The sequence below is a fragment of the Herpailurus yagouaroundi genome, unplaced genomic scaffold (assembly GCF_014898765.1).
Source record: "Herpailurus yagouaroundi ecotype Mexico unplaced genomic scaffold, PumYag 159, whole genome shotgun sequence".
Lineage (NCBI taxonomy): Eukaryota > Metazoa > Chordata > Mammalia > Carnivora > Felidae > Herpailurus > Herpailurus yagouaroundi.
The window spans coordinates 64,330,098-64,350,022 of NW_024412400.1; the positions used below are offsets into that span (position 1 = coordinate 64,330,098).

The 19,925-nt window shown below is 43.6% G+C and overlaps 1 protein-coding gene across 10 annotated transcripts in view; it reads right to left on the bottom strand.

Moving 5' to 3' along the window:
- TNIK (TRAF2 and NCK interacting kinase) overlaps positions 1 to 19,925 on the bottom strand; it is a 399,001-nt gene that overhangs the window by 99,465 nt on the left and 279,611 nt on the right. For all 10 annotated transcript variants that reach the window (XM_040480745.1, XM_040480740.1, XM_040480737.1 and 7 more), the window contains exons 8-11: positions 15,997 to 16,051; positions 13,700 to 13,778; positions 5,325 to 5,500; positions 430 to 496 (exon numbers count right to left, since the gene is read on the bottom strand). In XM_040480745.1, the coding sequence (XP_040336679.1) occupies positions 430 to 496; positions 5,325 to 5,500; positions 13,700 to 13,778; positions 15,997 to 16,051 (377 nt within the window). The remainder of the gene's footprint in view (positions 1 to 429; positions 497 to 5,324; positions 5,501 to 13,699; positions 13,779 to 15,996; positions 16,052 to 19,925) is intronic.

The window sequence follows — 19,925 nt, forward strand, 5'->3', positions numbered from 1 at the left end:
AAAATAAATAAACGTTGAAAAAAAAATTTAAAAAAAAAAAAAGAAAGGTATGATGTAATGAAGTGAATAATTCAAGTCCCAAAATACCACCGAGGTCTCCTGAAAGTCGCAGTTTTAGGTACTTTGAGTCTTGTATTACCCAGATAATTGCCTCTACCCATTCTACACGTTACATACGTGAGGAAACAAGGTCTTAGAATAGAGACCATAAATCTTAGGGGACAAGATAAAGAATACGCTGATTTCCACATTTTTGTAAGAGTCTGCCCGGGGAAATTTTCCCAAATTAATGAGTATGTTCATGGGCAATAAATTAAATGAGACCACCTTGCTGGATTCTTAAAAATGAACCTATAAATCAAAAGGAAGCACGTTTCACACAAGCACAACTCAGAATGTGAAAGTAACACTTAGCTTTTGCTCTCCTACCTGGGCTCTCCTGAGTCATTCTCCTCCTCCTCTTCCTCACTTCCGCTGTACTCATACTCTGTCTCATCTAAAGAGAGACTCACAGAATGTTAGTGCACAAAAAGATGCTGCGGCTCGGTCAATCCCCCCCCCCCCCACCCTTGTTTTATATATAAGTAATCTGAGGCCCAAAGAGCTGTCATTAATGCTGACCTGGGACAGACTCCAGGCCTCCTGACTTGTGATTTAATAGTTCCCATCAGCTGGATTCAAGTGCATGGAATTAACATTCAAAACTGTCCCAGCTGACTCTAGATACCTGTCCCTAATGGCTAGTGTTCACATGAAAGTCAAGACAAGGAACTGCAAAATAACTTTTCAGTTTGTGTTCATTACCCATTATGGGACCACCTAAACCAACTTTTATTGGCCCAGTATTAACTTATTAATCATTTTTTTAAGTAGGAGTTTTATTATGACTTACATGGACCCACAAACTGTCTTTAGATATGTTGATAAACACCAGAAAGAAACTTGACAATGTGTGCTATTAAAAATATAGAGTTGGGGTGCCTGGATGACTCAGTCAGTTGAGCATCTGACTCTTGATTTCAGCTCTGGTCATGATCCCAGGGTTGTGGGACCAAGCCCCTTTCTCCCTCTGTCCCTCTCCTGCTCACACACACGTGTGTGCGCGTGCTCTCTCTCTCTCTCTGTCTCTCTCAAAAAAAAAAAAAAAAAAAAAGACATAAATGGACCATTGGGGACATTCATTCAATTGCCCATTGGGGGCATCCATTTAATTCAGTAATATGTTAAGCAAGTTAATATGTAATAATAAATACGATTGAGTCTGCTTTGGAGGAGATCAGAATCTAATGGGCAAGATGGACAAGTAGGTAATCAGATCCTCTATGATTATGAAGAAATTAATCTTCATTGGGTATCTCCCATGCCAGTCACCCTGCTAGATACTTTATCTATGTTCTTTCATTTATTTTGAGTAACAATACTTTAACACATTTTCAAGTGAAGACACTATCACAAGAGGTTAAGTGACCGAACCAATGACTTATTAATAAAAGGTCAGTCAATCTGGGCTTTGAATTTAGAGTTCAATCCAGAACTTTTCCAACTTTGAAACTAGTATTCTTTCCAAGATATTATATGCTAAAGAGAAGTGCATAAAAAGAGCAATGAGATATCAGAGAAAGAAGCAAAGCCCATCGGTCATAATGAGGGAGAGGGGGGCAGCAAAGCCTTTGAGGAGGAAATGAGCTGCACATTGTAATTGTTGGTGGCCCCCTTCCAGGCAGATGGCAGCTGAAAGTGGTGGGAAAAGGACATTCCAAGCAACATAACCACGTGGGTAAGGGTGACAGTATTAAAGGGCATGACATGTTCACAATGAGTTGTTGGTGGCTAGATGTTGGGTGTGAGAAAAGCAGACAGAATGAGTTAGGCCAGCAGGTCTGATATGACTTTCTGATCCTTATATAAAAGTGCTTGCTGAAGACTTTTCTGCGGGGTTTGGGGTATCTTGGAAGAGCTTTTACTTTTAAGCAAGGCAGGGCGTCACATTACTGTTATCCTTTCATAGCTGTGGGTTAGTAATTATAACTTTGAAGGCATTTGTGTACCCCTAAAAAGGAACTAAAACTGCAATTTGGTTGGGCTACCACCAGGAGGCAGCACACATGAAAAGAACTAAACCCTTTGCCTTCCATACTCTTCAGCCATTAAAGGGCTAATGAAAAGGAGCCAAAAGCATGATGATGTCAAGTGCATTTTTTTAAAGTCACAAGTTAGTTTCAAATATTTAGATATGTATGAAGTTTTCAGGCTACTTATTTTTGAGTATTATGTCACCAAAATGTAAAGGACTTCCATAAAGTGTTTCAATATTCCACACTGAAAGTGTACTTTTCCAAATTTACCTGAAATAAATCAATGGAAGAAGAGTAGGAAGTAAACTGCGGAAATTTTATCTAGAGAAGGAAATTCTAGCAAGGAAAAGAAACACACAATTAATCCAATTATTTCTACTCTCGATGGGAAAACCTGCATTTGTCAGGCCCTTCAACTGGAATACTTCACCAAAATCTGGTCTTATTGTTTTTATATTACTGGCATAAATTAGCATATGTCAACATATCTTAAGGAAAAAATAATATTGGCTTAAAAAAATCATAAATCAATTCTCATAAAATTGTTTGATTGTACCAAAAGCTGCTCTTAGAGCCACTAAGAGAGTATGAAAGTATTACAGGAAGCAAATGAAGTAATTTGACGAAACTGAGCAAATGGAATGAAACCTCATTTGATCAATACTCCTTCTGGGGAGCAGACAAAAATGAAGGCTTCTGATGGCTTTGAGCCTAAACAGAATTAGGTTTCTTAAATTACCATGTAACTGTGGAGCATACCTCCTACCAGGAATCTTACTCTTCTACTCTGCAGAGAAGGAACACATTAAAAATAGTCTTATTTGGGGACACCTGGCTGGCTCAGTTGGTTAAGTGTCCAACTCCTGATTTTGGCTCAGGTCATGATCCCAGGATTGTGGAATCAAGCCCCTCATCAGGCTCTATGCTGAGCAAGGAGCCTGCATGAGATTCTCTCTCTCTCCCTCTGTCCCACTGTCCCTCTCCTCCCTTTTCTAAAATAAAAAAAAAAATAGTCTTATTTTCATAGAATGGGGTGTTTCAAGTCACATTTTAGAGTTTGTGCCCTCCAAATGTGAAAGCAACCCAAGGCACAAGCTTTACCCATTCTACTCACAGGTCAAAGGCAAAGAGGTCATGAGTTCTCAGGAAGTGATTCTGAATAGTACTGAAAAATTGTAGGTCAAAAAAGAACTGTCTATATGAGAATAGCTAATATTTATTAAGTATGACTATGTGCTAGACATTGTATTAAATATTTCAATGCATTATCTCACTTAATCTTTGTAACAATGCCAGGCAATACTAATTACTATTATATCCCCTCTCCTATTTTAAAGATGAGAAAACTGGGATGAAGTTCACATAACTCTTCAGGGGGTCAGAATTTGTTGGAGAGCTAGAATTTGAACTAGTCTGAGCCTGGAAAAGACAGGCCCATAGAAAAATAAATTTGCCTCTTAGAGAAATTGGACTTTAATGGTTGCATGTCTGACACACCTCTCTAAAATGTCCCCATTACAATTTTAATTCCCTGGAGTGGAAGACCACTATTAATAAACAGCAGTTGAAAAATCAGCCCTGGAGCTTTTTGACCTTGACTTACCTATTTCTCTCATGCCTGGTTCCTCCAGCTTGGGCTGCCCTCCCAGCCCCTTGGATTCTGACAAACACCCCATCCCCTTCCACCCACTCACAACTGGAGATGGGCCTCCTTTTTTATTGTTTTGTTTTGCTCGTAATTTTTATTTATTTATTTTTCAGTGCTATAATAATTTTGTATTCAATCAAAATAGGCAATGAAGCTTTATTTCCTATTCAGCACTTCAAGTGAAAATAGTTTGATCCTCAAACATTCAGCAATGTATCTTTGTTTTAAATCGAAGGATAGTTGACATACAATGTTTCATTAGTTTCAGGTGATGGGCTCCTTTTTGGCTTCACCTCATAACCTCCTACTCTGGAGTCTAACCTGATCGCACATTTCCCTGACTCCCTGAGGCCAGCAGCCAAGAAGGAAGCCTTCCCTTGAGCCTTCACTGAGGATTTCCCCTCCTGCCTCAGCCCCCTGCTGCTCCTACCTCTACAGTCTTGACTCCTGCAATGCTTACCACCCACCCCACACACCTGCTTGCACCTCGCCACATTACAGATGGTAGCTGCAGAGGCAAAGAAGGGAAATTCAAATAAAAGGAGAACACACTCTGTCCTGTGGGGCCCACCACCCTCCAATGCTCCATCTGGCTTGGAAGAACAGAGGAGAATGGTGTCGAGGACAGAAAAGAGGAAAATCATGTCGCCAGTTGTGTCCCACCGTCGGTGCCTGGTCTTCTCCTTTACTCTCCATGGCTGCACGCTCAGGGCTCACCTTACCAGCCCTATACTGCCTCCTCACCGTCAGCCCTCCCCTTTCCTCCACTGACCCTCCTGCCTCCACTTGGGGAGGACTCACTCTGTCTGTCCTCTGGGTCTTTCCCTTTCCTCCCCATACTTCAACCTTCCCCAACTCCCCATCCAACCAGGCACAAAGCTTGCCCCAGACCACGTGAATTTTCTGCATAGTCAGGATGCTAGTTAAGGAAGTCCAAGTCTCTATTTGAACAACCAGGATACGGCCCCAGGACCCCAAGTTTGAACTCATGTTCTTTCCATCGATGCCATGAAAAGATAGTGTGGTAGAACAGCCAGAGCCATAAGAGATAAGAGTTTTTCAATCTATAAAATAAAGAAGTACATTAAATGATCCTCCAGCTCAAAATTCAATGTTCCAAATAGCAAGTCTGGCATCTCTGTGACTATAAGAAAATTCATTCTGACTTCTGAGCTAAATTCTAAATGAGCCTCAGAGCACAAAAACTTAAATGCTGAAGAGTGCCAGTATACAAAAATGTCAACCAAATGATTTTTTTTTTAGGTTGTCTTCTGTAGATTTTTAGCCTTCAAAACATGAATATTCATTTGAACTAAGAAAATCACTTGTCATATTAAACCACTTCATAGTATTACTCAACATGTCTCTTTGTTAGTGCCTGGAAGAGGTAATATTCCTTACAGTTCTATCCTTTCATGAAGATTCCATTTCACGGGCTCAATCCATTGATGCCTACAGGCTATGAGCTCAGAGGCAGGCCTTCACACTAAAGAATAATGCAGGTCCATCTGAAACCCCCATGGTCACCTCCAAATATATCAAGAGCCCATGACTCGCTCTGTCTTTTGTTTCCTTTGCTGAAATACAAATGTGCTTCTAACCTTTTTCTCCTCGCTTTTTCTTTGTTCTGTCAATATGGTCCTTGAGTTGAATGCGGACCTGTCGTTCATTAGGTTGGTCTCGTATAAATGGATGCTTCATCAATTGTTCTGTTGCTGGTCGCTGGCTGTGATTCTTTACCAAGCAGCTCTCAATAAATGACTGGAATTTTTTTGACCTGCCAAACAAAAGAGATGAACCCACAGATAAAAAGACCATCCAAAGAAAAAGCAAAATTCTATTTCTCCAAAATGCTAGAATAAAAAAAAGAGAGAAGAAAATAGGTTCAATTAGCCAACATAGGAATCAACCAATCACAAAGTAGGTCTAGACCTTTATTAGGCACATGGGGTTCAAAGACATCATCACCATCAACACACAGTTCAGGCAATGTATGGGAGTTACGTGCATAAAAGCATTTTTGCACAGTTTGTATGTAATATCACACAAGAGACCAAAAGGAATGAGAGAAGAGAAAGACCTTGGTGAAAAGTGTATCTGGAAGGTCTATTGTAATGAGGGAACAAGAGCTGAGACTTAAAGAATGAATAGGAAACCGGGGCGCCTGGGTGGCTCATTCAGTTGAGCATCTGACTTTGGCTCAGGTTATGATCTCACAGTTCGTGGGTTCGAGTCCCATGTCGGGCTCTGCGCTGACAGCTCAGAGCCTGGAACATGCTTTAGATTCTGTGTCTCCCTCTCTCTCTGTCCCTCCCCCACTCAAGCTCTCTTTCTCTCTCTCTCTCTCAAAAATAAATAAACATTAAAAAAAAAGAATGAAGAGGAAGTCACTTTCAGGAGAGAGTTCAGGGAGGCAAGAAATAGTGAAAAACTAAGGACTGGGCTGAGCACACTATATGTCAGGGGAACTGAGAAGAGTTGTCTAAATGATGCAGAAAACGCAAGCTGGGGGGAGGACATAAAATCAAGCTTGTATAGATAAAGAGGAGTACATTTGTAGAAATGAGAAAGATTCTTATGTGGTAAAGTGAGCTTGGTTAGGCAAATTTTTTAAATGGTAATTTCAAAATTACTTTTGAACTTTGCTCTCCAGTTAATAAGAACAGGATGTATGTGTATGTTTGCTATCAACCCAAGGACTTGGAAACTTAGGAACTAAGTTCATATCCAGAAACGAATTTACCTCCCGCTAGACAGGCACTGTTTCCTCAAAGATAAACCCCGTGCCTCACACAGGGGAGGGGAGAACTGGTGAGGGATAATATACCAAGGAATAGGGCAGCAAGTCCACAATGTGGGAGAAATTAACAGTGGACTTCAGCTATGATTCATGAGTTGGGCATGTATGTTCTTGCTGCATTCCAAGAAATTGTCCAGCCTCATAAATAATTACTTCACAACTATATAGCATGCCTTTCTGATGTGCTACATTGGCATCTCGGCACATGATGGGCAGAGACCTTAGTGGAACTCTGGTCACCCTCTTTGTGGCCCCCACCCTGCTCAGAGCAGGTGGGAATCCATTTTGTGCTCTCCGTCGCCCTCCTGTGGAGTGCTGTGGAATAACAGGAGCGGATCCCAGGAGCAAGCTTTCCTGTCTCCCAGCGGACCTTACACACAGAATTCAGGCTTGAAAGCTGTCTTCACCACACAGAACACAATGGTGAACATGTTATTCAAGATCCAAACACAAGAGGGCACTGGCATATGCACCACTCTGCATTTCTGCCTAGGTCAAAGCAGTTTCTCGTTCCATGTTTTTGAAGGACTGCATTATTAATATTTTTTTTCTCCCTGCATTTCTAAGCTAAGTTCATGCTTTTACATTATTTTACATAGAAGCATATGTACCCTGCTATGCTTGGGGTCACCGCAGGATCAATCGGGATCGGCCACCCCGTGGCCTGTGGAAGATAGTGACAACAGCGTGGATACTCTATGTACCTCCTTTTTTTTTTTTTTTTTTTTAATTTTTTTTTTTCAACGTTTATTTATTTTGGGACAGAGAGAGACAGAGCATGAACCGGCGAGGGGCAGAGAGAGAGGGAGACACAGAATCGGAAACAGGCTCCAGGCTCTGAGCCATCAGCCCAGAGCCCAACGCGGGGCTCGAACTCACAGACCGTGAGATCGTGACCTGGTTGAAGTCGGACGCTTAACCGACTGCGCCACCCAGGCGCCCCTCTATGTACCTCCTTGTATGTCCTTCAGCCTGTAGCCCTGCTTCCTCCACACTGTTGTTCTCCAAGACCACTGGTGTGTTGTTGGTATCCTGAGCACACTTACCTGCCCTCACATGTCTGGTGAATGAATGAATGCAGGAATGGTTATCACATGTAAGTTCTTACACATGTAAGATGCTGTAAAATGGCTACCATCAAATCTGTGCTTGTGAGGCACAGAGAAGGAGGTTTGGAGAGGAGATAGTATTGAATATGCTTTCTTTTTCAGGTCCATGAGACAAATCTGTAGAGGCACAATTGTGATATCATCTAAGGAGAGACTTTGCAAAAAACAAAACAAAACAAAACAAAACAAAACAAAACAAAACAAAACCATCATGGGATAATGGACTGTCCTAAGGAATAAATAGAAGAGAATGAGGTTGACCTGCATAAAGAGATAGACAAATTCCACATGGCGCTTTTCTAGGTAGAAAATCAGTATTAAAAACATGAAAACAAAAACAAATTAAGACGGGGAGCTGTTAAATATTCATGATAAATGCAAATGAAAGCTGTTTTTTCTGCTTGCAACTAGAAGGAAGTGCTTTTTATAAAGTGCCCAGCTATTAATTAGAGGGTGATAAATAAAGAAATCACACCCAGTTTAAAAATGAGATGCAGACTCGATAAACTGTATGTTCCATTCCCCAGTACTGACACCCAAAAAATGTCGGTGGCATCTCTAGGGTAAGAGAGTGTTCAAAGAGTTCCGCGGAAGCAGCTGGGGTTCACAGGCCACTTTCCAGGATCTCTTCCGGTGGGAAGGAACCTTCAGGAGAATAACCTTGAGCCCAAAGATTGGGCCAAGATGTGTAGAACTGCAACCCTGGCAATGTATCTGACGTCTTCTTCAAATGGAACAGTTTGTAGAGAAAATAATGCTTACTTAAAATAAATCTTCAAAGGAAAGATTCATTGTCTCTTATTTAAGTTAGTGTGACCAAAGAGTCAATATGCTTAATTACACATTTAATTAAAAGTAAAAACCCTTCCCTATGTTGAACACCACTTGACTGTTTGCTGAGCGGTCTAATGGGTTTAAAGTACATTTATATAACTTTATTGTTTGAATCTCTGCTGCCGGTAATTTAGTTCTGTCTATTAAAAAAAATGCCCGAGATTAGTAATACTAATTTCCCCAGGGGTGGCCTGGAGAGATAAATGTTAATGTTTGCTGCTTACAGTCTGAGGCCCTGGTTCTAATACCAGCATCACCAAACACTTTATCTTCCCAGATTTTTTCTGTTTATATATTCAATTGTGTTAGAGGAATTAAAAACGCCTGAAAGATTATTACATTAATCACTGTAACCAGTCAGGCTGAAGTTTCTGATAATTGCAGGACTCCCTAAATGCAATTTGAGCTTTAGAATTTGCATTTTCCCAGAACCACCCTTTCTCTCTAATTTGGGCTCCATCGCTTACTAACTGTGAGACTTTGGGCAGATTATTTAACGTCTCTGTGCCTCAGTTGCCCTGGCTGCAAACGGTGGGATCGTTAGAATTTATCTCAAATGACTGTTGTGATGATCCGATGAATTGCTTCACATAAAATACTTAGCACGGTGTCTGACATGTCATAGACGCCATATGTATGTTTGCTGTTATTGTTACTACTATTACTTTCATTGTGTTTTCAACGTCCTGCCACCTCTGAACATCACCAGGCTTAACCAACAGCAGTATCTGCCCTCAGAGCTGGGGGCAGAAACAGAAGTTGAACTGAATAGGTCAGTGTTCTTAAAGGGAATTAATTTCACATATATTTGGATTAGATATGCTCACAGAGTCAACGAGACCACTATCTCCAAGGAGACTGTGCAAAAAAGGTTAATTGTAAAAGCTGTGGAACAATTTTTGTTTTGATTTCAATGAAGCCTGAAGTCACACGGTCTACTGCCAAATTCAGTTAATTTGAAGTATTTTCTGATATTTGCTTTCTATTATGATTTTATTTAGAACACACATACACAAATAACTTTGTCAGTTCTTAAAGAACAAAAATGCCTGACAGTCCACCAAGAATCAGAGCTGTTGTTTCATAAAATAACAGTAGTGACTGTAAGGGGTTCAGGGCTGTGGCTCCAGCAATGAAAACTCTGGGACTCTGGATAAGCCAGTTAACATCACCAGGCCTCTAGTCTTCATCTGGGGCACAAACGGGCCGGACCAAGGAACCTCATGTCTCTCCCCAGTGATAAGCAGTTACGATTTTCCTAATGATCTCAATGAAACGCTTCTTTGCCTGTGTGCAATCTTTGCATTTGAAGAGCAAGGAAAAAGAAAAAGACCAGTTGTCTGTTACAGGAATGAAATCATCCCCATCTTTCTCCAGAAACTCCTGCAGGAACCTGCAGCACTGAGTAGGGCAGGGGAGCTGGCCTGAGCACGGTGGGAAGATAAGGGAGGAGGAAATGTGTTGAAGGAGATGGTTCACCCACGTGGGTGGAATCTGACCACGTACAGAGACGGGAGGAAATGGGAGTCCCAACTCATTGCGCATTTGCTGGTGGTGACATGGAGACAGCGGCCGAGAGATGCCTGGTCTCCTCTAATTCAGCTGAGGTTATAATCCTCCCTGAGATCTAATTATCGAATGGCTGGACTGGAGCCCTGACTGCATGACCTCCTTGCCATGGAGGCCTCTCCTCATCTCGCTGACGTGGGAGGGAAGGGCCGGGTTCTAGCCAGTGGACTGCTCTCCTTTACCCCCACAATGGAAGGGGCAAAGAACCCTGCTACGGCCCTTCTTTCCCTAATATTAAGGCACAGGAAAAAACTGTTCAACTAAGAGACCAGTATCTCATTCTCTATTACTCTAAGCTTGAACTTCAGAGGCCAGATGGTGCAGGTGGGAAAATGGGGGTTACAAACTTAGAAAATTAGAAGACTGTACAGCCTTGCACAAGGCTCATAACCTACCCAAGCCGTAGTGTTACAGCAAGAGAAGGATGACTCAGAGCATCTGCCTGGCAGGGTTGTGGGTAAAATTAAATTTATATAGGTCTTAAATTTACACACACACACACACACACACACACATAAATTACTGAGTCTACACCATGCATATATGCCTTATATGTCCTGTATGTTGTAGATTCAGCAAGTTAGGTGGAAATGACCCTCAACTGAATGCATATAATAAAGAGTTTATGGCCCATCTCTACCACAATGGCACCCCCACAGCCACTTTGGTAGTATTTTGATATACACACTGCGAACGGTGCACTTCATCTGATAATTCATTAGGCAGAGAATAAAAGAACATTTTGGAGTTTTGTTTCTTTTGACGGGTGGGGAGAAGGATCCTCTCCCTTGAAATATAAAAGGAAAATAAATAAAGTTTTCACTTCCTCCCAAGCACTAGGGTGTGTTAAAACCCTAACTGATTTGAAATAGTTTTTAAATGTTTACTTATTTTTTTGAGAGAGAGGGAAAGAGTGCCAGTGGGGGAGGGTCAGAAAGAGAGGGAGACACGGAACCCAAAGCAGGCTCCAAGCTCTGAGCTGTCAGCACAGAGCGCGACGTGGGGCTCCAGCTCACAAACTGTGAGATCATGAGCTGAGCCGAAGTTGGACGCTTAACCGACTGAGCCACCCAGGTACCCCATTTTTTCTCTTTTAATTCCTAACTTATTTCAAATCACTTTGGACCTGGTCATTCAGGAAAGTACTCTGCAGTGCTCAAAATTCTCACTTAAAAACCACAATTCTGTGCAGAGAGCTGGAAGGCACACCCCACGTCCCGTGGTGGGGGCTCCATTACCATCTTCTAAAGGCCGGGTTCTGAGTGAGAAAGAGCCCTTGAGCAGGGCCTTTGTTTCCCCACTCAGTCTCAGCCATGTCCTTTCCCCCTCCCCTCTCTAACAGTGTGGGTCTCGAGCTCCTGACTGGCTTTCCTTTGGAGTCAGGGAGGGTGTGGAGGGAGGCTGGGCAAGATGGAGGGCTGGCCTCCTCACTGTCCCCGGACTGTCCCTGTTCCCTGCAGCACCATCAGATATAGCTCCTGTTGTCAAAGGTTTGACGCAGAAAAGTCAGCCTGTATTTTCCTCGAAGTCTGTATTTCTCAAACAAGGCCAATACAGAGTTGAGCTTTTTGGAGCAGGGGCAAAGAAAATTAAAACTGTAGGGCAGAGGCTGTTTACTCGCTTCTCTGGCGAGCCAGAAAGGTCAGACAGAGGGCAGTGCGAGCTCCGTGTAAGAGGAAAACAGGACAAGTGTGGTGGCCAAGTGACTCCCACTTCTCAGTCGGGGAGAGGTGGTGATGGGCAGAAAAGACCACCCGGTGTCACACCTTTGCACAAAAGGCCGGAAACCTAAAGGTAAAGCTCAATCGCCAGATTTTTCAAAGTTGGCAATTAATACAAATGTTCCTGAAACACGGGGTGTAGCCACGCTGTGTTGAGCACACATAACACATGTGTGGATGGCCAGTTTGACTCCTGTGGGTGGAACTCTGGAAACGTCTGTCCAGCAGCAGTTCTGGGAGAGGGAAGGGGAGGAGGGAACAGGCAAGTGAAGTCCGCCCTTTACAGTGTGTGTGTGTTGGGGGGAGGAGGGGAGGGAAGCCTGGCACCAAGGACAAGCAGAAAGCGAGCAGAGGGCTTTGTAGTGCTACTGATGCTTCCAGAGATGGAACTGAGCTGACTGCTCTCCCGAGGAAGTCTGTTCCGGGGAGAAGGGAGGAAGCAGGGCTTCCGGGCCCCACTGATCATGTGCCATCCAGGTACCCAATGGAAGGCTGTTGCTGGGGAGAGAATGGCTATCACACAGCGACCCTCCAGAGTGAGAACGAGGAACAGGGGTTTCTCTGCCCCTTGTTGCCAATAGCAACTCTCATGCTCTGTTCTTCTTCTGCAACTCGGGGCTGCCGGTCCCTTCTGGCTGTTTCCCTCTCTTCTCTGGGCAGTATGCCTTCCCCTTGTCACACCGGGGTTGCTATGTCATTACTAGGTGGCTGGTATTAATTCAACTGCTCTCTGTATAGCAGAGGAAAGCTGTGAGTGGGTAGGGGAGGAATATGAGGGTCCCCGTCAAGGGTGATCATGAAGTACTGTGAAAAGGGACAGAGAGGTCTTGAACCTTCATGTTCTAACTGCCCAGAACATGCCTCTAGAAAAAGATAGGAGATCACAAGTAGCCCAGGAATTGATCCCAGGGCAAGGGTGTATCAAGATCCACCATACATACAGGGGAAAGAAAGGACCAACGGATTCTTGTTATGCAATAATAAGATACAAAGGCCCTGATGTAAGTAGGCAAAAAAGGCAAAAGTCCCACATCTGGCCTAACCTGCAGAACTGTGTGTCTCAAACTTGAGTTAATTGTATACTATCAGCACAATTTTTAGCCATATTCCTACACCACCCATACTAGTATCCACTCGGTATTCTTCTTTAAAAAAATTTTTTTTAACGTTTTATTTATTTTTGAGACAGGGAGAGACAGAGCATGAACGGAGGAGGGGCAGAGAGAGAGGGAGACACAGAATCGGAAGCAGGCTCCAGGCTCTGAGCCATCAGCCCAGAGCCCGACGCGGGGCTCGAACTCACGGACCGCGAGATTGTGACCTGAACTGAAGTTGGCCGCTTAACCGACTGAGCCACCCAGGCGCCCCTCGGTATTCTTCTTTAAATTAGGCCAATTTTTTAAGTGAATCAGTTTATTAAACGGGAAGGTTGTACCACTACCCAACTTAAGAAGCCAATATCACTTGCCATAAAGAGAAAGCAGCAGTAAAAGCAAAACTTACAAATATTTATGCACAGACCAATAAAATCATCTCTCACACTGCCAAGTATGTGTGTGTACTTACAGAACTGTCATCTTAAGGAATAGAAGAAAAGTCGGCCCACCGAACCAGCTGACTCTCGGAACTATCGCCCCCTCTGATAAGATGTTTTGTGCAGCCAGGAAGGATACTTCTTGAGGTAATAAATCAATGTTATTTCTGGGGCTCCACTACTCACTTTAGCTAACAGTTCCTTACCTGGAAGGTGTGGTGATAAAGACTTGTGCAAACAGTAGGTACTTAATAGGTGCCTTAAGAGGAGTGATAGTATATGGAAAAGCACTCACTAAGTCTTGGTTTATGTTAGTCTACTCATGGAGCCGGACCTATGGATTTGAGCTCATCCAACAGAGCATCACAGGAAACCCTTCAATCTGCAAAACACTGAAGACCAAACTCACCACTTCTTAGACTTCAGGCGAGGTGCTGGGTTCCGGGGAATGAGGAAGAGGGCTCTCATGGGGTGCATGTCACAGAGAGCTGCAAGAGACGAAAACAAAGGGCAATTCAGGTTAGGAGGCCAAATACAGGCCAAGCCCACCCTAGCTGTGCAGCTCATGCTACCGAGTGGCTCCCAGTCGCACATGCCCCGTGAGCAGAGTCAGAGGACTACAAAGCTTCTGTTTGTGGAGCACTTAAAAGAGCTGGTGTCTCATAAAATACGCATCTCAACTAGACATTGTTAACATTTCTACTTGTACTTCATATTTAAGAAAAGTACATTACAGGGCCAAAACCTCTGCTTTGCTATAAATAACCATCGGAGATTCAAAGTAGACAACATCAAGATAACAACTACAATGGAGATGGTAGGTTATTTTTAATTTGTAAAAGCCTAAGTCATAAAATGAAAGATGAATGGTCTATTTCTTATATACCAAAGGCCCATACAAACGCAATGCTATGTACATAGATTTTTAGAGTATAAAGCACTAGGCCAGAACACCTTTCTGTCTGTATTTCTAAATATCCTGATGGCTTTTCAGGTTTCATGATATGTTTATCGTTTGTTTGTTTGTTTGTTCATTTGTTTGTTCGCTGGCCCCAGAAAGAACAGAGAGATCAAGGCAAAGAGGGTCTGGTAGAAAAGTCATTAAAATATCTCAATTTAGGGGTGCCTGGGTGGCGCAGTCGGTTAAGCGTCCGACTTCAGCCAGGTCACGATCTCACGGTCCGTGAGTTCGAGCCCCGCGTCAGGCTCTGGGCTGATGGCTCAAAGCCTGGAGCCTGTTTCCGATTCTGTGTCTCCCTCTCTCTCTCTGCCCCTCCCCCGTTCATGCTCTGTCTCTCTCTGTCCCAAAAATAAATAAAAAACGTTGAAAAAAAATTAAAAAAAAATCTCAATTTGTAAACGTGGCATTATGGTTTATAGAGAAAGGACTCATGTGTCCTTATTTTAATCAAAATATTTCACAGGTTTACTTTTCAAACATCAGGGGGTATCCTTTCCTTTGTGCCCAGAATATGAATATATTTTCTCTAAAAGCTAAAGGATTCTGTGGGTAGAAGTTTATTTTCAGCCCCCTCTACTACTCATCAAGAATGACAATATGGTTTTCACACTGCAATATACTATTCTTCTGATTCATAAATGCCTATTAGCATTGTGAATGAAGGGAATTTTGTCATCAAACACTCCAAATCAATCATGCTTACAGATGAATCCTACCAACTCTAGAGTGAGAAATCAGACTATGATAACGTGAAGATAAAAAGTCATATAAACAAAACGACCTGCCATGCACAGACGGGGCCTGTTTTGGTTCGGGTCCCCCGCAAAGCAGACACCAAGGCAGCACTAACCATGAGAAGGTATTACCAGGGAAAACTCCTGCCTGGAAGGAAGTAGGGACGGAGCCAGGGAAGGCTGGGAGAGTTTTCAATTTGCTCTGCATGTCTGATCAGAGTGAAAGGAAGAGGCAGACAAAGTAGGTGGAAGTGTGCTGCCTGAGCAAACTAAGCAGTGAAACTAAGGAGTGAGAGTTGCCTACAAAGGCATCTTGTGCCCTCGAGAAAAAGTTCTGTCTTATATCCCTGCCAGGCTGGGTCACTGATGCGGAGGGCTTTGCGTGGCGGTGGGTAGAGCAGTGGCAGCAGAGGCCCCTTGGTGAGTTGCACTTCCTGTAGGGAAGCCTGTGCGGCACATGCTCACAGCCAGCACAGGACTGGTGGAGGCACTCTGCAGTACCAATACTGCAGAGGTCAAGTAACAGCAGAGGTTCCCCAGATAGCCAGAGCCCTGGCCACTCTGCCTTGGACCTCAAAATCTAAACGTCAGTATTTTATTAGGAGGGAGAGCAACTGAGTATGCAAGTGTCTGCATAAGCCGTGCACTGGAAATCAGTTCTGACTTTTTGTTAAGTTGGAGTTTCTAGTCTGTGTGAATTGGCCTCAGTTTTGCGTTAGGCGAAGGGCAGTTCAAGAAGAAACTACACACTGAATCGGTAAAATAAACAAGATCCCCGAGTTGTCTCCCTTTTCTTTCTTGTTTCCTCTAAACACGAGATCCTCACACCGCTCTGAGATGAATGGATTCCTGGTTGATTTAAGATGACTTTGCTTTCTAAACATGCCAGCTCGAACCCACACCGGGCTCGGTGTAGCAGAAGCAAAGCTACTACAGAGCCTGGCAAGGAAGCATCGCTCAGTCCCTGCAGAGCAGACCAGCAACAGATTTCACCCAGAGGAAGGTACTTACGGGGAGCGCCTTCTGCCATCTCGATAGCGGTGATTCCCAAAGACCACAAGTCACTCTGAAAAAGATAGAAGCCATAGACACATGCATAAATGCAGTCAACAGACAAGAACTTGGTTAAGCCCGGTAATCGCTCCAGAACTGCCTGTAGAAAAGCCATTCAGTCATCTCTTTATGAACCTATTTTGCTCACTAAGCCTAAAAGCAAGAACAGCTTTTTTCACTCTTCATGGGTAGTATCTCTCACAGTATTTCCGATACATGGTGAGTTTCCACTAAATGTATGAAAAATGAATATAATGTCTCAAAAATTAATTGATCACCAAAATTTATCTGTCGATTGAACCCTATGAAATTGGTGCTGTTTTAATGCCTTTATTGAGGTAGAATTATCATACAATTAACTGCCTATATTTGAAGTCTATCATTTGCAAAGGTTTGACATGTATGCACCTGTGAAACCGTCATCACAATCAACACTGTAGATATACCCCTCCCCCATGCCAAAGGGTTGCACGTGCTACTCTGGTGTCTCCCCGCCTGCCCTTGCTATCCCCTGACCCAGTTCTGCTTTCTGTCACTATGGATTAGCTGGCATCTTCTGAAGTTTTATATAAATTAAATCATTCCATTTCTTTCACGAACATAATGGATTGAGGTCCAGCCTTGTTGCAGTATATATGAGTAACTTCATTCCTTTTCATTGCCAACTAGCGTTCTATTGTGCGGTTACATTACAATTTGTTTATCCATCCGCTTGTTGATGGACACTGTTTCCAGTCTGAGCTATTGCACATAAAGCTGCTACAGACACTCATGTACAAGTCTTCATCCGGACATATGCTTCTGTTTCTTTTGTGTAAACACCTAGGTGTGCAACGGCTGAATCATATAGTAGGTACGTGTTTGTTTAGTCGATTGTTTTAGACCTACAAAAACAGCAATTTCATATGGCTTAACCAAATCAGATGAGGACAAGGAAACTTTTGGGCTGTATCTGCATGTATCTCCAGGGCCTAGATGGGAGCCAGGCAACAGTGGCAGGTGCTTGGTATGTCTGTTGAATGAATGAATGAACAATAGCTTCCATCTTGTAAGTAGACAATATGTAAAATAGAGACTGCACCGTTATATTCTTTCTTATGAGGAGACTGACTTTTGTGTTCTCATTGGAATTTTCGAGGCTAACGTCTCCGCCCCTGCCTATGCAATCTTCGTCTGTAGCAGTATGCTTCTCCCCCACTCTGCGTCCATGGCTCAGTTGTCTCTGAGGAGCATAGGAAGGAGCAAATCAAAAGAAAGGGAAAACCAGGTTAGGAAACCCCAGAAGAGATGCTTGCTGCTTCAGTGTCCCGGTGGTTGGGTAAGAAAACACAGTGTGAAATTTGGTTCAGTGGCCTACAATCCTGATGAAGACTTTCATCCTCCTTTTCTTTTCAATATAACCTGCGTTTTGTATGTTATTCCAAATTATCTCCCGGAACCTCACTCAGATTACCGAGGTCAAAGTTCAGTGTCCGTGCTCTTCCCATCAAACACATGTCAAGGCCGCATGAGAGGAATCACACCTGGAAAAGGACTATGAAATCCATGCTGGGCCATGACCCAGGACTAAACTTCTCAGTATCCGGTGAGTGGCACCCAGGTGTGTTCAGTATTTGGACCGAGGCCTGCACATTAAAGGCAGAGGGCTTTCTGGGGGGCGGGCCTAGCCTCTTGCCTGAAGTATAATCTGCTTTTATTTATTTATTTATTTATTTATTTATTTATGAAAGAAAAAGAGTGTGTGTTTGCATGAGTGGGGGAGGGGCAGAGGGAGAGAGAGAATCCTAAGGGGGCTCCACACCCCAGCACAGAGCCAGCACGGAGCCCCATGTGGAACTCAGTCTCAGGACTGACTGTGCGATTATGACCTGAGCCAAAATCAAGAGTTGGATGCTTAAGACACTGAGCCACCCAAGTGCCCCAAGTGTAATCTACTTTAGAGTAGGTGGCTAGGGCCCATGCTAACCCCATACTAGGACCAGAAGGGGGTTCTTTGAATGCATGAGCCCATCAATCGGTTCACGTGATACAAGTTCTCAGTCCAACTTGGGATAATAACACACCTGCGCGATACCACTGTTCGCAGACTGTAGGTCACTTCTCTGCATAGAACACAACTCAAAAAGGCTACTCTTCTCCTTTTACTTTGTTATATTTCAAGATGTATTCAGAGTTGTCATTAGACACACACACACACACACACACACACACACACACACACACACACACATGTTTGCATAGCCCAGCAAGTGACTGAGTTTTCCCGCAGGCTCCTGGCCTTGCGGAGCTAATAAGGAAGGCCCAGCCTGCCATTACAGGCTGTAACCGATAAAGTTGAAAACACGGCTCTCTTGTACCTGGGGGTTTATGGTTGATTAACACAGACAATCATTTGAGAACATGACAAAAACACTGAGTCACTCGCTGTGCAGGAGGCATTCAACAGGAAACACAGCAAGAATAGGCTGGAAATGGTGGTTTGTGCTATTCTGATAGGATTTTAATATCTCCAGGTCTTGCTGGTTCTACCATTTCCCTTACATCCCCAGAAATCAAGTGTTTCTGTAGTGTGAAATGAAGTACAAATATAAAGGTGGTGGCCAGGTAGCATGTCTCTAAGTGCCACGGCAGGGTCACATTTAAATGGCCCTCCGGTCTTGGAAGCTTGAGCTGGTTTGAAAGACAACTGAAAGCCAATGCATCCGAAAGGAAATGATGGGGTTGGGGTGAGAAGGGCTCCAGGCCAGTTCTCAGATGGGAAAGAAACAGCTCAGAAAACCCAGGCACATGTCTGCCTCTGGGTCCTTGCTCTAGCTACTCTGTCTGCCTGCAGCCACTACCCTAATTAAGTGCCTGCCACCACCCTCCTCTCCATTACGTCTTTGTTCAAATGCCATGTTCTCAGTGAGGGCCACTGAATCTCCCCCGGGGCACTGCCAGACCCTATCCCCTTTCCCACTTTTGTCCCCCAGGGAACGAATCACCTTCTAATGTCTACTAATTTACTCATCACTAGTTTATATTGCTTTGTGTTCATTGTTTGCACCCCCTGCCTCCAACACACCCAGATTGGATAAAACATAAGGTCCACAAGGCATCAAGGATCTTTGTTCTGTTAATTGGCATATTCCAAGTACCTAAAGCAGCACCTAATAAATAATTGTTGAACGAATGAGCAAACCAAAGGTGCAAACAAATGAAAGATACGTCCTAAGATTGTCAGACTCCTTGTAGATCATCTCCGACCCAGACAAGGGAAAATGACTTACCCAAGACCCCAGAGCAACTCAGCACCAGGTTTGGGGCAGAGCTGGGTCTTCTACCTCCTGGGCCACTTTTATTTTTTAACCGTCATCACTACATAAAAACCTGAGTATTCATCTTCTAAATAAAATTTATCAGGGGCCCATAAAATAATTGCTCTAAATTCCCACTTTGTCTACAGGGAACTGAAGGTGCTGGTGACTGAATGCAGGTGCTGAGATTCAGTGAGTCACCCCAAAAACCAAGGCTAGGAAACTGGCCTCAACTTCCCAGAGGTAGAGGGAATAGTCTTTTAAGTCTCAGACAGGCCTGGAATCAAATCCAGGTTCCTATCATAACTACATGCAGAGCACTGCGCAGACCTTAGCTTTCTCACTGTACAACACAGGTCACCGTGACCTGCACGCATGCAGGCATCCTGCCTTGCAAAGCGTCTGGCACATAGGAAGCTCAAGAATACGAATTTCCTTGTCTCCTGTTAGGTGAGACTGCCTGTGCTTGCCCAATGCACTCTTGTATGATTTCCCCCTCTTGGGTTGTTGGCTAACCCAACAGGCATTTTCAAATCCCATTTCCCTTGCTGCCTCCAGTTCGGAGTATAGGAAAGCTAAACCTGCTTATCC